Source organism: Myotis brandtii, unplaced genomic scaffold, assembly GCF_000412655.1.
Source record: "Myotis brandtii unplaced genomic scaffold, ASM41265v1 scaffold334, whole genome shotgun sequence".
NCBI lineage: Eukaryota > Metazoa > Chordata > Mammalia > Chiroptera > Vespertilionidae > Myotis > Myotis brandtii.
In genome coordinates, this window is record NW_005362885.1 from 572,108 (window position 1) to 587,957 (window position 15,850).

The 15,850-nt window shown below is 54.7% G+C and overlaps 1 protein-coding gene across 2 annotated transcripts in view; it reads left to right on the forward strand.

The window, feature by feature from the left end:
- GNB1 (guanine nucleotide binding protein (G protein), beta polypeptide 1) overlaps nt 1-15,799 on the forward strand; it is a 26,419-nt gene extending 10,620 nt beyond the window's left edge. For both annotated transcript variants that reach the window (XM_005871288.2, XM_014543793.1), the window contains exons 3-11: nt 252-290; nt 1,651-1,757; nt 6,169-6,232; nt 7,428-7,590; nt 9,973-10,039; nt 10,870-11,071; nt 11,674-11,890; nt 12,461-12,576; nt 14,175-15,799. In XM_005871288.2, coding sequence (XP_005871350.1) covers nt 252-290; nt 1,651-1,757; nt 6,169-6,232; nt 7,428-7,590; nt 9,973-10,039; nt 10,870-11,071; nt 11,674-11,890; nt 12,461-12,567 — 966 coding nt within the window. In that variant the 3' untranslated portion in view covers nt 12,568-12,576; nt 14,175-15,799. The remainder of the gene's footprint in view (nt 1-251; nt 291-1,650; nt 1,758-6,168; nt 6,233-7,427; nt 7,591-9,972; nt 10,040-10,869; nt 11,072-11,673; nt 11,891-12,460; nt 12,577-14,174) is intronic.
- The last annotated feature ends 51 nt before the right edge of the window (nt 15,800-15,850 follow it).

Sequence of the window (15,850 nt, forward strand, 5' to 3'; positions counted from 1 at the left end):
TGCCACCGGCCTCCCCTTGGGGTCCTCCCAGTCGCCTGCATCACACTGGGGTCAGGTGTGCTGACCAGATGTGATGATCTGGGGCCTGGAAGGCACTGGGTCCCTGTGCCCCATGTTGAGTGTGGTCTGGGCACAGACTGGTTTGCCTGACAGTCCCACCTGGCCCTGCGCTGAGGCTCTGGACTGTGGTGCGAGGCCTGGGAGTGGACGAGCCTGGACCTGGACTAATTTCCTCCTGCTGTTCTCCCTAGGACGCCAGGAAAGCTTGTGCAGATGCAACTCTCTCTCAGGTAAGAACCAGGTCACACAGGCGCCTCCCTCCAGGACCTCAGGGCCCAGCTCTGCTCCAGTCCTGCCAGCGAGGGTGGGCCCAGTGCTGGGAGCGTTTCACTCACAAGTGTTCGTGCTCAGCGTAGGACGTGGTGTTTTAGGATGAAAAATAAATCCCTTTTAAGCCTTAAATAGGTACTTACTATTGTAGAGGTCGGAGTTGTGAAATGTTCATCTTAAAGTTCCCTTAGGCGGGTCCTCAAAGTTTAACCTCAATTGTGACGCAGCAGCTCCTCTCCAGACACAGGAGCTAAAAGCTGGTGCGAGACCAGCGCACGCCCAGGCTCTCGCAGCACATCTCCCGGCGCGGGAGGTGGAAACCACCCGTGTCCGTGCCCAGAGGGTGGGCAGACAGTGCGGTAAGCGCACACAGCAGAACAGGACCCAGCCGCAGGAAAGGGCACAGTGTGGATGCCCGTGCAGCCGGAGGAGCCCAGGACCGGGTGCGGGGGGCTGACAGGCCAGGCCGCTGCAGGGCTCCACTGACGGAATATTCTGAATAGGCCGGTCCATGGGGACTGAAGGAGATCAGTGGTTGCCAGGGACTGGAGGGGGCCCACGAGTGAGTGCTTAGTGGACGTGGGAAGTGGGAATGTTCTAGAACTAGGGAGAGGTGGTATCACACACGTTGTCAGCGTGCTAAGGACCACTGGATGGTATACTTAAAGTGGCGAATTTCACCTCATTAGAAAAATTAATATTTTTGCCCAAAGAATAAAATGTGGAAGAAAAGTCATATTTCTCCTGAGAATGATTAATATTTTATAGTGTTTTAATGCTTTAGGGGATGCACTTTAATTGGGGTTAAACAATAAGCTAAGGAGAAATTGTACTACATCGAATTACCTGAGTCTGAATTCTGTACAGTCTTTAGGCCCATTAATGTGACACACTTGTTCCGTCTGCCCACCCAAGTCATTAGCGTCGGGGCTTTCCTGTCGGAGGGAACCGCAGGTTTGCACGTGCAGTTCTGTCCACAGCAGCAGAATCCCGAGTGGGTGGTCGCTCTGGTCTGGGTCAGTGCACAGCCTGAGCGCTGGGCCGTGGGAGCGCGGGAGGTGGGAGGGCCTGGCCTGGGCGCTCAGTTGGGGAGACGAGGAGAGAGAAGAGGGAGGTGTCCGTGTGGCCAGCCCTGTGCATGATGCCCGCTGTGGGGTTTGAGGTGGAGAAATGTGGGCCTCATCCTCATGAAAGGAAAGTAGGTGCCCTACAGACAGGAGAAATCCCAGTGGAGCTGCTGGGGTGAAGGGGTTTGGGGGGCCAGTGGGGGGTGGCGGAGAGACCTCACAGAATGGTAACCTGCAGGACATTTGCTTTCAGATCACAAACAACATTGATCCCGTGGGAAGGATCCAGATGCGCACCAGGAGAACGCTGCGGGGGCACTTGGCCAAAATCTACGCCATGCACTGGGGCACAGACTCCAGGTGAGGGCATGAGCGGGGTCGGCCCTGAGGCACAGGGACTGGTCTGGTGGGCATTGGCCGTGATTTGTAAAGAAAAAGCGAGGGTCTTGCGTCAGGTGTCTGAGCAGCCAAGGGTAGGTTCCCAGGTGCCCGCTCCCAGGTCACACGTCCACCTGCCCAGGCCCGTTTCTGCCCCGCCCTAGTCAGTCCCTGTCAGCTGTGACCTTCCCTTCCCCTCCTCTTCGTTTCTGCCAGATCCAGGCCCAGTGCCTGTGTGACCTTGGGGAAGTCGCCTAACCTCTCTGTGCCGTGGCTCATCTTTCCAGCCTGTTCCTCATGGTTTCTCAGCTGGCACGCTCAGGGTCAGTGCCCAGCACAGGGTAAAGTGTGCTGAGCCTTAGAACAGTGGGTGCCAAGTGCTATGTCCGGGTTTGCTGCTGGTTTCTCCCTGAGCCCACATCCCACAGCAAGAATGCAGTCTCAGCTGCTGCCCCCTCTCTCCCCCGGCCCATCTGCCCCACCAGCCAGGGAGCTCCCATCGGCACTCATTGTTTCTCCTTTAAATTCTGCCCTTAACTCAGACCCCTTGTCCCCTGGCAGCTGCTCTTCTCCATCGCCTCCCGGTCCTCCCCTCCCCGTTCCCTCCATCGCCCGCACCTGCAGCCTCGCCGACTGGTCTTTTGAGCCTCTGCTCTTAGAGCAGTGGTTCTCAACCTTGGCTGCACATTAGAATCACCTGGGAATCTTTTTAAAATCCTGATTTCTGAGCCATCCTCCGGTTTGGCTCAGTGGACAGAGCGTCGACTTGCGGACTGAAAGGTCCCAGGTTCGACCCTGACCAGTTTGGCTCAGTGGACAGAGAGTCGACTTTCGGACTGAAAGGTCCCAGGTTCGATTCCGAGCAAGGGCATGTACCTTGGTTTCGGGCACATCCCCAGTAAGAGGTGTGTAGGAGGCAGCTGATTGATGTTTCTCTCTCATCGATGTTTCTAACTCTATCCTTCTCCCTTCCTCTCTGTAAAAAATCAATAAAAATATATTAAAAAAAAAAAAAAAGATTCCCAGGTGATTCTAATGTGCAGCCAAGGTTGAGAACCACTGTCTTAGAGGCTGCCTTTTCCACCCACACAACGACAAGCTGGTGGCTTGGTGACTGACACATGCTTTCAGGTGCCCCACAGAAATCTTCAGATGTCTGTCTTGGAGTGGCTTTTTTTTTTTTTTAACGTTTGTTAGGAATTTTCAGTTTGGTTTTCTCTTTGTTCGTGAAATTGTCTGCTTTAGAGTGTAAATGACTTCAGAACAAAATCTTCTATCTTTCCTTTGATCTGTGCAGTATCCCATACAGTTTCAAATGCAAATGAATGGTAATTTAGGCCATTTCAGTGATACTGCTAATCAGAAAGAATAAATGGAAAATGCCCTCACTAGTCAACCCACCTTAGAATTGTATTAAAGTAGCCGGTGACCAAAAAAAACAAAACAAAACAAAAAACAAAAAAAGTAGCCGGTGACCAAACAGTACGTGGTCTCTGGGCTCCCTCATCTGTGGGAGCCTCGTCCTGTCCTGCCCAGACGGGCATTGTAGCCAGGCCACTCGCCCCCTGAGCCGCCTCAGGCCCCTCCACAGTGTCTCCTGCAGCCGGCCCCCACCTGGGCCGTCCGGGGGGCTCTCAGGGGGCATCACCTGTGCCTGAGGGTGGCTGGGAGCTACACAGGCTGCAGGCAGCTATTCCTTCCTGGAGGGAAGGTGCTGTGTGGCCAGAGCAGTGGGCAGGAGGCAGGGGCTCGGGTGAAGCAAGGAGGCAGGTAGGGCCAGGTCATCGAGGCTCCGATCACCACGTGTGAGGCCTTACGCCCGGCCTGGGGGTTCCGACTGGAGTTGTGCCGTGAAAGCTGGGGGTCGTGTCTGTGGAAGAGCAGCCGGGCTGGGACGAAGCACATCGAGCTCAGGGTTGTGGTTGCCCCTAAAGAAGGGGGACCCAGAGGGGTGAGGTGTTGGATTGCTCTTGTTCTCTTTCTGGCAGGGCCTCGGAAGAGCAGCCGGGCTGGGACGAAGCACATTGAGCTCAGGGTTGTGGTCGCCCCTAAAGAAGGGGGACCCAGAGGGGTGGGGGTGTTGGATTGCTCTTGTTCTCTTTCTGGCAGGGCCTGGCTGCTCTTATTTTATTTTTTTAATATATTTTTATTGGTGTCAGAGAGGAAGGGAGAGAGAGAAAGAGAGAAACATCAATGATGAGAGAGAATCATTGACTGGCTGCCTCCTGCATGCCCCCCACTGGGAATGGAGCCCGCAACCCGGGCCTGTGCCCTGACCAAGAATCAAACCCTGACCTCCTGGTTCATAGGTTGATGCTCAACCTCTGAGCCACGCCGGCTGGGCTGTAGCTGCTTTTTAAACTGGACAGTTACAGCTCTTAATACCTTACGTATGTGGGGCCCTAGTTTATATTCATAAACCAACGAACAAAAGGTGATGCTAGAAGGACCTCTGCTGTGCAGAGCGTTTCAGAGAAAATCCAAAATAGTTGTTTTTTTTAATTTGGACGTACGTTTGCTTACATCCCCTTCGTGTTTCCTGCCTCTACAGACAGGTCATTGCGCAGGATGTGTTCCTGACTCGGCTGCAGTTTATGAACACGAGTCAGTCTGTCATGTTTGTGGCGCTGGAGGCTCACAGCGAGGGCTTTGCAGGCATGCGTGAGTCGGTGGGCATCACATCTGCATTAGTGCCGTGCTTGTCAACATTATTAGTAAAATACGTTTATGCTTAAGTTCTACTTTTTATAACATTTCAGAGTCTCTCTCAGTCACCTGAATGTTACACTTTTCTCCGCTTTCTAAAAGCTGCTGATGTCTTGTTAGAACTGAGAGTGAAGCCCACCAACCCGGCGAGGCCCAGGAGCCTCCGTCCTCTGAGTGTGAAGGGCTGAGGCCTGGGCTGTGGCTCCTTCGCCTCGGTCAGAGGCGGGCCCTTCCTTCCGGCTCCTCCTCCCTCTGCGTTGGCGTGGGTGGTGCCTCCCGGTGACTGGTGGCTGCTCAGTGCCAGGCTGCCCCGGGAGGCGAGTGGTCACCCCGGTCTGCAGCGGTTCCCCCGGGATTACGGGGTGTCTCCTCTCACCTTCTGGAGGATCAGCGGGCATTAGCGTTCCTCCGATCGGGCGAGTCAGCAGATACTAAGCTCTCTGAGCGGAGACTTTCCTGAAGGTGACCCTCCAGGAGGGTGAGGGCTCTACGCTGGCCCCTCAAGGCCCGTCCACGGCTGAGCCTGCAGGGCAGGCAGCCGGGCGCAGAGCGGCCGCTGTTAACCCCAAAGTCTCTTCGTGCCCGAGGTGTGCGTGGCCCCCGAGATGCAGGGATTTGATTGAAGAACGTGCTTCTGGAAGGCGAGGGCACTGGTTCCGTTCTGAGATGAGTGTGCAGCACGGAGCTGAGACTGGCTTTGTCCCTTGGTGACTTCTTGTACCTGTTGCCTCAGAACGTGTGTTTCGGTGAAAAGTGTCCAGATTTTCAGAGTGACCGGATTTTCAGATTTCCAGGTTATGATCGGTTCAGGAAGCCAAACATGCTCGTGACTGAAACGGTTAAAGCCTGTGTGTTTGGATAAAACCTTTAAAATTGAAACTCTTTCTATCATGACTTACCACACTGACCGTCTGGGTAGGGCTGTGCGTGGAGCCGTCACCGTCCCGGGAAAAGGGCGGCTCCTGAGCTGCCTTCTGAGTAGCCGTGGGCCCTGCTTCCTCTCCATTAGCCCCCTCGCCCCTTCGTCACGCTGCCCTTGGTGCTGTCCTGTCCTGTCCTCGTTCTGCAAAGGCAGACAGAGCACCCGCAACGCACAGGCCCCAGCCGATCGCACGTGCCCAGAGCAAGACAAGAGGAAAAGGCTCATGGCGGTTGGTAGTTGCTGCCGGGGGACCAGGCTCAGGGCCGCGGGAGTCTGTCTTCACTGTGCAAGGTGCGGGGGTGTGAGGCCTCCTCAGTGCCCCCCGGCCTGGACCCCAGGGTCGGCTCCGTCTGGGAGCGGCTCAGGAATCGGGGTGTCTCAAAGCTGGTTCCCTATGTCGAGGCCTTGCGTGCACAAGAACAGACAGGAAGTTGCACAATCCATGTTTCCTACCACCTGTGTTCGTGAAGACTCTATGAACAGAAACCAGACAGAAGCAGTGCTGAGTGGCCACTGTCTCAGCTGACCCAGCACGAGGCGAGGGGTCTAGTCCCCCGAGAAGCCAGGCACTTGTCCCCAGCTGCTGTCTGTGGGAACGAGCTCGTCACGCTTCCAGCATTGGTCTGATAATTGGGGCTTTTTCTTCGGGCTTGTGAGTAAGTGTGGCTTGTCTCCAGCACAGGCCGCTCTGACGCACACGAGAGCCGTCACAGCCGCGTGTGGCTGTGGCTGTGGCCCTGACGTGCTTGCGTGTCTTCCCTGCAGGCTTCTCGTCAGTGCCTCGCAGGACGGCAAGCTCATCATCTGGGACAGCTACACCACCAACAAGGTAGGGACTGCACGCCCTCCCCAGGCCTCCGGATTCACTTAGCTAAGCTACAGCACGGGGCGGGGGGCGGGGGGGGGGCGGGCACGGGAGTTTGGGTTGGTATGGAGTTCCCGATCCGCTAGGGGCCGAGCCTGTGGTGGCACACGCTGCTCGTCCCCGCTGCCCAGCTCAGCTCTGCTCCCAGCAGGCGGGAGGGCGGCTCCTAATGCGCCCGGGAGGCGGGATTCCAGTTTTAGCTCAGTTTGGGAAATCTCATGTTTTATTTAAAAATGCAGAAGTCTAGCTTTTCATTTAGTTATTTGTTTGTTTTTTTAAAAAATATATTTTATTGATTTTTTACAGAGAGGAAGGGAGAGGGATAGAGAGTTAGAAACATTGATGAGAGAGAAACATCGACCAGCTGCCTCCTGCACATCTCCTAGTGGGGATGTGCCCGCAACCAAGGTACATGCCCTTGACCGGAATCGAACCTGGGACCCTTCAGTCCACAGGCCGGCGCTCTATCCACTGAGCCAAACCGGTTAGGGCTAGTTATTCGTTTTTATGAGAGATCACCTGAGGGGCATTGTATCGAAGTATAAATTAAATTCGTCTAAAGAGTGATCCAAGGGGGTGTCACCTGGAGTGAAGTAGTGCTGTCACTGGTCCCACTCAGCTGTGTTTCAGGGGACGCTGGCTGCGCGTGAGCACACAGCCTGGCGCAGCTCGCGGGCCGGTTCCAGCACTTCAGGAAAAACCCTTGTTTTATACATGAATTGATAGCCATTTTGACCGGCCAGTGGCTTTTTTTTTTTTTAAGATTTAAGTGAATGAGACTTAAGTCAATGATTGCTAGCCAGTAAGCCTTAAAATACAATAGTCCATTTTGGCCGGCCAGTGGCTTTTTTTTTTAAAGATTTAAGTGATTGAGACTTAATGAATGATTGCTAGCCAGTAAGCCTTAAAATACAATAGTAAAGGAACATTCTTTGTTTTCGACGCATGATTTCGATTAGGAGGCTGTCTTGTTACTGAGGGTCTGTCTAGTCGTCAGTTGCGACTTTATTAAAGCTATCGATTGAGTTGTTCTGCAGCACAGCGTTTCTAATGAAGTTACTGCTGTATCTGACTGGCCACACTGCAGATTATTTTCACAGTGATTTCAGTAGCTACTGTGTTTGAACGTGAGCATGTTTGCGTCTGTTCTGTCGTGTAGGTCCACGCCATCCCTCTGCGGTCCTCGTGGGTCATGACCTGTGCGTACGCGCCTTCTGGGAACTACGTGGCCTGCGGAGGCCTGGATAACATTTGCTCCATTTACAATCTGAAAACTCGCGAAGGGAATGTGCGTGTGAGTCGTGAACTGGCCGGACACACAGGTACGCGTTCTCTCCAGTGACCTCACAGCGGGTCAGCCTTCTCACCTCTGCTCAGTAACTACCTCGTGAGGGTGGTCGCAGTAATGGCAGGAATACTCTGAAATGAGAGCAGGAGGCCTCGCTAGGCCTTTACCGGGAAGAAGACTTTGGGTCTTAGTCCCTGTGGCGTCGGCTTTCAGGGTTCTCTGGTGCTTGCTGAGGCCACTGCCGCTCAGCCTGCATCTCCTGCTACACCGTCTTCCGTCCTGAGCACCTTCCACCAGGGTTTGCAGTGTCAACATACCTGTGTGTGTCATGTGCACATGCGTGTGTGCGTGCACTGATCCGTGGGCATCGGGGCTCCTCGCGGCCCCACACCAGCGCCCTCGGTGCGGAGGCCACAGGCTGGGAGGTGGCTGGGGAGGTGTGGGAGCCGAGCAGTTCTCTGTCTGTTTGCCTGTGACTGGCTGCGACAGAGGGGAGTGTTCCTGGAGAAGGTATCGTCCTAGGGTTTTACTTTGGCGGCTGCTTCTCAGTCCTGAAACGCCTTCCCACGAGGCTCACCTGCCTCGGGCGCAACACGGAAGAAGGTGGTAACTCACGGGGCAGCTGGTTCTGTTCTGACTTCAGCCAGGTGGCCCGTTACGTTACTTCCAGCCGGTAGCGAGCCTGTCCTGCGTCCTTCAAACGCACGATGGCAGAGAACACAGTGTCCTCTCGGGGAAAGTGCACCGAGGCGCACTGCCCAGGCCCGAGGGCGTGAGAACCTCGACGAGGGGGGTACCTGCTTCTCCCTGTTAGCTCGGCAGCTCTTGCTCATCCACCGGGAGCTCTGTCCGCAGAGCGTGCGCTCTCACGAGTCTCGTCTCGTCCTGCGGAGCCGACCCTCTTGTCACGATGCGGGGCTCCTCCTCGCTTCGCTGACGCCGCCCAGCCTTCCTGCTGGCGGTTTACAGGGAGGCTCCCCCCCATTTCCTTCCCCCTTGGCCGTGCTGTTGTCAATAGCGCCCCCTGTCGTTCTCACCGTCTCAGCCTTTCCCATGCTGTTGAGTCCTGTTTCCCGTGACATTAGTGCCGGGGATGCGGCTCCATCACTTACCTGCCTCCTGGCCTGCCCTTCTCTGCGGTGGCTGCATTTTTATCTGTTGGCGTTTTTGGTTGCCTCTTTCCATTACTTTTAGTGGTTTGTCTAGGGATTCAAAGCACATTTATAATTTTTCATGGTCTCCTAGGGGTTACTATTGTACCAATTCATGTGAAATGCAAAACCCTGGCAACCGTACAGGCCCATTGCCTGCTCTTTGTGACGTTTCTGTCGGGGTCACACCTGCATGTGTAATAGGCCCACGACACACCGTCACAATAAAAATGTATTTTAAAATCTATATATAGGTTTTAATTGATTTCAGAAAGGGAGAGAGATGGAGACATCAATGATGGGAGAGAAACATCATCGATCAGCTGCCTCCTGCCTGCCCCCCACCGAGGATCGAGCCCATACCCCAGGCATGTGCCCTGACTGGGGATCGAACCGTGACTTCTTGGTTCATAAGTCGACATTCAACCACTGAGCCACGCCGGCCGGGCTAAAACCTATTTTTTAAAATGTGGGGTGTCTCAGCAGGTGTCACGTGTCCCAACCTCTGTTCCGCGGCTCAGCTTGCAGCTCAGGCCACACAACCATTTCCACCCCGACTTGTCTGCTACAGCTGCATCGTAGCAAACAGACCCGCTCCCTGCTCTGCCCTGACACCTGTGCGCCTCCCCCATGCTCTGTCCGTCCTCTCTCCCCACAATAAGAGGGCTCCAGGGGGGCAAGAAGTGACCTTCTGTTAGTGGATGTGGCTGGGGTTGGGGAGGCACTCCGGGCACGGGGGTCTCCTGTGCCCTGAGTGGATGAGCGAGCGAGTGAGGAGCAGGTGGGATCCGTCCTCACTCCTGTCACGAGAAGAGGGGAGGAGAGCATGTGCCCCATGTGTGGCAGCTCCAGTGCCCTGTGGGCGCAGTGCCACAGCCTCCTTGGTCCTGGGGTCCTGGCCACCCTAGCCCTGCCCGGGCCCTGCCCAGCAGTGCTGCACACGGGCGGAGGGGCCGATAGGCAGGGTCTTCCCCGTTCTGCCCACGGGTTTCTGTTTACAAGACCCTAGAGCAGTGATGGCGAACTCATTTTTTTGGTTGATTTTTCTTTGTTAAATGGCATTTAAATATATAAAATAAATATCAAAAATATAAATCTTTGTTTTACTATGGTTGCAAATATCAAAAAATTTCTATATGTGACATGGCACCAGAGTTAAGTTAGGGTTTTTCAAAATGCTGACACGCCGAGCTCAAAAGGTTCGCCATCACTGTCCTAGAGAGTGACGCTGGCAGATTTGGGTCACTGTCTGGGTCTGTTTCCAGGTTACCTGTCCTGCTGCCGCTTCCTGGATGACAATCAGATCGTGACCAGCTCTGGAGACACCACCTGGTGAGTGCCTGACCCCGCCTGCCGTCACAGGGCTCGGCCACCCGGCTCTGGGTAGGAGAACAGAAGGTCCTTTTTTGTTTTGTTTTGTTAATACTCACTCGAGGATACTTTTTTTCATTGGTTTGTAGAGGGAGTAGAATGGAGGGAGGGAGGGGGCCAAGAAAGAGAGAGAGGGGGACATCGATGTGTCTCATATTAATTGGTTTCCTCCTGCAAGTGCCTGATGGGGGCTGGGGAATGAACCTCCAACTCAGGTATGTGCCCTTGGCTGGGAATTGAACCCATGACCCTTCTGTGTGTGGGCCGATGCTCTAACTGCTGATCCACACTGGCCAGCGTGGAAATAGGTTCTTGCCATGAATGGGGGTGTCTGTCCTGTGAAATGGCCATGAGACTTCAGGGCAAGCGGCAGTGCGAGGGGACTGAGTTCACTGTGCCTTGCGGATTGTGAAGCTTCATTATCGACGTTGCGCCTCCGGGTGTGTGGGAAGCCCTGCTTTCCTTCCCCACCAGCAGCCCTGGGAGCAGTGGGCGATCGGCCCCTCCCCACACTGCAGGGCCCAGCGTCCAGTGGCGTGCACTGTGTTTCTGAAGGTCCGAGTTCTCGTCTTTCTATAGACAGAAGCCCCTTAAACAAACCCTGGAGTGTTTTCACTCGTGGCTCCAAACCACGTCACGCACACGCTCAGGTTATTTTATAAGAGGCCTGTGAGACCCCATCTGATTGGTCTTAAGTCAAAGCGCACGGGTTTCCTGTGGTCCTGGGGTGGGAAGGACACTGGTCACTGGCCGTCTGCGAACGCGGGGGCTCCGTGTGTCTCCTGCTGCAGCGCTCTGTGGGACATCGAGACGGGCCAGCAGACGACCACCTTCACTGGACACACCGGGGACGTCATGAGCCTTTCCCTCGCTCCCGACACCAGACTGTTTGTGTCCGGTGCGTGTGATGCTTCAGCCAAACTCTGGGACGTGCGAGAAGGGATGTGCCGGCAAACGTTCACCGGCCACGAGTCCGACATCAACGCCATCTGTGTGAGTGGGCTGACCCGCGGGCAGGGTCCTTGGCCAGCGTCACATTAGATTAGTTACTGTACACACAGAATTCTCGTTCAGTTTTAAATGTTTTCAGGCTTAGACGTTCTCTATTTTCTCTGCAAATACAACCTAATTTACTAAAAACTCCCTGTAGAACATCTAAAAGTGGTGTGGTCTGTCCTTGGGGGCCAGCTAATTCTGTGCTCGGCTGGCCCCCAGCCCTGGGCTTGGGGGGGCGGGGGGAGCACAGGGTGCAGTAACTCACCCAGCGTGCAGCCTCTGCGGGGCGGGGCTTCCCTTCTCCACATCCCCGCACCTGAGGGGCCTGGCCTTGAGGGGAGGCCCCTTCCCCGCCTTCCTCCATGGGGCTGGCCTGACTGCTGGTGGCTGCGGAGAAGCACGGCCTCGATGGTGCCCGCCCTGGGGGTCCTGTGGCTCCTGTGGCTCCTGTAGCCCCGTGGCCCCCTGTGCTCCCTGGGTCCCTGTGATGTGGGCCCAGGTGCTGTCAGCGCGCAGCCGTCGTCCTGCTCTTGGGCAGTGGTATTTCCAATGTTTATTTTTTGTCCTTTGCACACTCTTGATTTGCTTTCTCTTTCCAGTTCTTTCCAAATGGCAATGCATTTGCCACTGGCTCGGATGACGCCACCTGCAGGCTGTTTGACCTCCGTGCGGATCAGGAGCTCATGACTTACTCCCATGACAACATCATCTGCGGGATCACCTCCGTCTCCTTCTCCAAGAGCGGGCGCCTCCTCCTCGCAGGGTACGACGACTTCAACTGCAACGTCTGGGACGCACTCAAAGCCGACCGGGCAGGTAGGTGATGGCTGGGCCTGTCTGTGTGTCCTGGACACTCGGACTATCTTTCAGGATGGACATGACTCCTCAGATAAGCCCAGGTGTTCAGGTTTCTGTCCGTCAGGCAGGCTGTCTGTGCTGGGCCTGCCTGAGTACACCTGCCAGGCCGCCGGCAGCCAGGAGCTGGCTATCCAGGCCTGGCACCCCTGCACACACCAGACGCTTTTCCCACCCACGTGTGCGGTGCCCGGGCATCCCCAGTGGGCAGGAAAGGGGGTGCCCGTGAAGAGTCTGAAGTTCACACGTCAGAGGCTGGTGCGTGGTTGCCAGGTGTGCGGACGATGAGAACTCCCTGACTGCACGTGGCCTCGGGCAGCGGATGGCATTTAGAGTTGCCGGCCGTGTTGGTCCCGGGCGGGGCGGGTGGAAGAAGGGCACGTGAGCCCTGGTGTTGTGGGGCCTCACCTTGGCTTCCGCTTCTGGAGGGCCTCCTTCCTGCCCCGGTCGAACCCCTCCAGCTCCCCTGCGCAGTGGCTGCTGCTGGGACACCGGGCCGAGCCTCGAGTGACTGCTCTCGCTTGCTCCCAGGTGTCCTGGCCGGGCATGACAACCGTGTCAGCTGCCTGGGGGTGACTGACGACGGGATGGCTGTGGCCACAGGGTCCTGGGACAGCTTCCTCAAGATCTGGAACTAACACCGGCAGGTAACACGTGGGAGATGGTGGTTCGTGGTTTCTGGGTTCATGGTGGTGGAGATTGACGGTGCGGTGGGGTGAGGTGAAGTGAGCCTTGACCTCAAGCTGAGTGCGGAGCCCTCGGCCTCACACCCAGACGGCACCGTCAGCCACCTGACAATGGGCCTGAGCTGAGAGGCCCTGTCTCTCTTTACTTTTTTTTTTAGATCTTTTTTTGTTGTTGTTAATCCTCAGCAGAGGATACTTTTCCATTAATTTTTTTCTTTTTCTTTTTTTCGAGAGTGGAAGGGAGGTGGAGAGAGAGAGAGAGAGAGAGAGAGAGAGAGAGAAGCATTGATGTGAGAGAGACACATCGATCTCTCCACCCTCTCATGGGGCCCCGACCAGGACTGGGGATTGAGCCTGCAACTGGGTATGTGCCCCTGACCAGAATCGAACCCAGGACTCTTCAGTGCACAGGCTGACACTCTATCTACTGAGCCAAACTGGCCAGGGCTCTTTTTACATTTTTTTAAATGTAGTTATTATGGTGACAGTAGTTACTAAAATTGTGTAGGTGTCAGGTGCACAACTCGATGACGCATCACCTGATTGTGTTCACCACCCAAGGCCAAGTCTCCTTCCATCGCCACTATCCCCTCTCCACCCTCTCCCTCCCCACCCCCTTTCCCTCTGGTGATCACCGCACTCTTGTCTGTGTCTGTGAGGTTATTTCCTTCACTTAATCCCCTCACCTTTTTCACCAGCCCCCCAACCTGCTCCCCTCTGACAGCTGTCAGTCTGTTCTCTGTCTCTGAGTCTGTTTCTATTTTTCCTTTTTCCATTTTGTTTGTTTACTTTTCAATAAGTTTAAATCCTTGATGGGCACAGCATCGCACAGGTTCTGTGTCCAGCGGCCTTAGCGGAAAGGCTGCGCGGCACTCGGCCACAACTGCCCACTGTGAGCAGAGCAGTTACCTCTCCCCCAGGTGACTCTGGTTGTGCTCGGTTTGCCCACCAGGAGTCACTGTGTTGTTCTCTGCTTTGTACGCATAACCCAGAGAGAATTCCGTTTCATCTCCAGCACAAACACCTTCACTTCTAAGAAGAGCCTGGCCACTGTGGCTCAGTGGTTGAGCATCAACCTATGAACCAAGAGGTCACAGTTCGATTCCCGATTAGGGCCCAGGTTGCAAGCTCAATCCCCAGTGTGGGGCGTGGAAGAGGTAACCGATCGATGATTCTCTCTCATCGTTGATGCTTCTATCTCTCTCTCCCTTCCTCTCTGAAATCAATAAAAATATATTTTAAAAAATGAAACCAATAAAAATATATTTTTAAAAAAGGAGAGCTGTGTGCTCCCTCTGGTTCTGGAGACCCCGCTTATAGCCGTCAAAAATGGCCTTGGACACAGCTTTGTGGACATACTTGTCCTTATAGGAGTCCTGTTCCCAGCAGCCTCCGCAAGGTCCAGGGTGGCAGAAAACGCTGTTTTTGTTTTGTTTGTCAGTTCATTTTGTTCATTAGATTCCACATATAAGTGAAACCATGTGGTGCTTGTCTTTCTCTGACTCACTCAGCAGAACGCTCTCAGGGCTCTTGCTCACGTCTCTAAACTCTGCTTTCAGCAGCAGGCGGACGCCCGTGACTGGAAGACCATTCCACCCTGAAGCGTTGCAGTGATAGCATTTCCAATCCTCCCCTACTAACGTGGGCGCCCTCCCTCCGAACTGCAAAAGGGCAAGATCTTTCCTTCACTTACTGCTGAAACCAAGAGCACAATCCCACGAGAGAAGAACCTGCTGTGAACTCGACGAGTCGTGCATCCTCCCGGGACCATTGTCTTTGTTTGCTTTTTGTCTTGAATGAAGTTAGAAGGAAATACTAGAGTCAGAATGTTCGCCACCAAGTAGCTCAGTGTATCGTGAGGCAGACACACCTGGCCACTCGTGGGTTTGGGCTCAGGTCCGGGACCCCGTCTGACGCTCGTGCAGAGCAAGTCGAGGACTGGATCTTGTCATCGGCTCCAAATTCCAGGTGGTGTTTGTAACAGGATTTGAAAACATTCATGTTTCCTTTTTAAAATATCTTTGTGTTTAGTAGTTAAACAGAGAGAGAGGGTCTAGCGCGGCCTCTCTGAAGTTGTTAATGATGTAAATTTAGTCCCTGTTTTTAAAATTTTTTTTGTCTAGTGTCACATGGTTGTTGCACAGACATGGCACAGAAAGAGAGCAGACCCGAGCGTGGTGACCAGCAGAGTCCAATCAGGCACCTTTCTCCCGCCGTCCTCTGCCTCTCCCTTCAGTTCTAACCTCCCCTGGGGTTTCCTTGTGAAGTGGGGAGTTTATAATAATAGCCTAACACTACCCCGTGCCCGCCCCGCTGTCACAACCTCTGTGTTCCAGAGAGGTGCCCGTCCTGTGCTTGGATAGTCAGTCAATTATTTGTGTATGAAACAATGTAAAAATCAATGTTTTGAAAATAATGATCTCAAACTTTCTAAGTTAAATTTTAAACAATTGGATCGTTGGCCGCACTGGGGGCTAACTCTTAGACTCGCATGCTGTAGGAATGCTCACGTGTGCGTTAGCGCTCAGGCCTAGGTGTTCTTTTTCTTTACGAATAACCTCTTTCAAGTTGTAACCATTTACGGCTCTAGCCACTATCGTTGCTACTCTGCACGCACCGGAAGCAGTACAGTAAGCAGCTCGACACGCTTGAGTAGCAGGATAAGGCACTATTTTCTTTATTTCTTAAAAAAAACACCAAGTCCTGTTCCAAATGATTGCTGTTGGATTTGGGGGGTGGGGTGGGGGCAGGGAACGGAGACCCGGCCGGCTCTGTAAACTCCTCACGGCCCGAGTCCTACGGAACCAGCCTCTGCACCTGAGGCAGGTCGTTTTCTAACACAGACTTCCCGGTGCCCCCAGCCGGTCCCGCAGGTGTCCCCGCAGCGCCCCGCGCTGTGCTGGGGGGTGGGGTGCTGGGCCCGCCCGGGCGCTCCCGCAGCAGCAGAGCTTCTCCCGCTGGCTGTCTGCGGCTCCTGCACAGATGGCCGCGTGGACACGTGGGCCTGGGTCTGCGGGGCGCGGGGCGGAGCCCTCCTAGCGACACCCTGTAGGCCGCCTGCACCTGCCCTCCCTTTTGTATTTAATTTTCAGTCCGTGTGCTGCAAGGAAGCTGGACGCGAGGTCGGCCCTGCATTCAACTGTCCTGTTATTTAAGCTGAAATAAAGCAGTTTGACATGAGGGACCTCGGTGTGGCGGCTGCTCCCTGAGGCGGGCCTGCGCAGTCCTCTGCCCG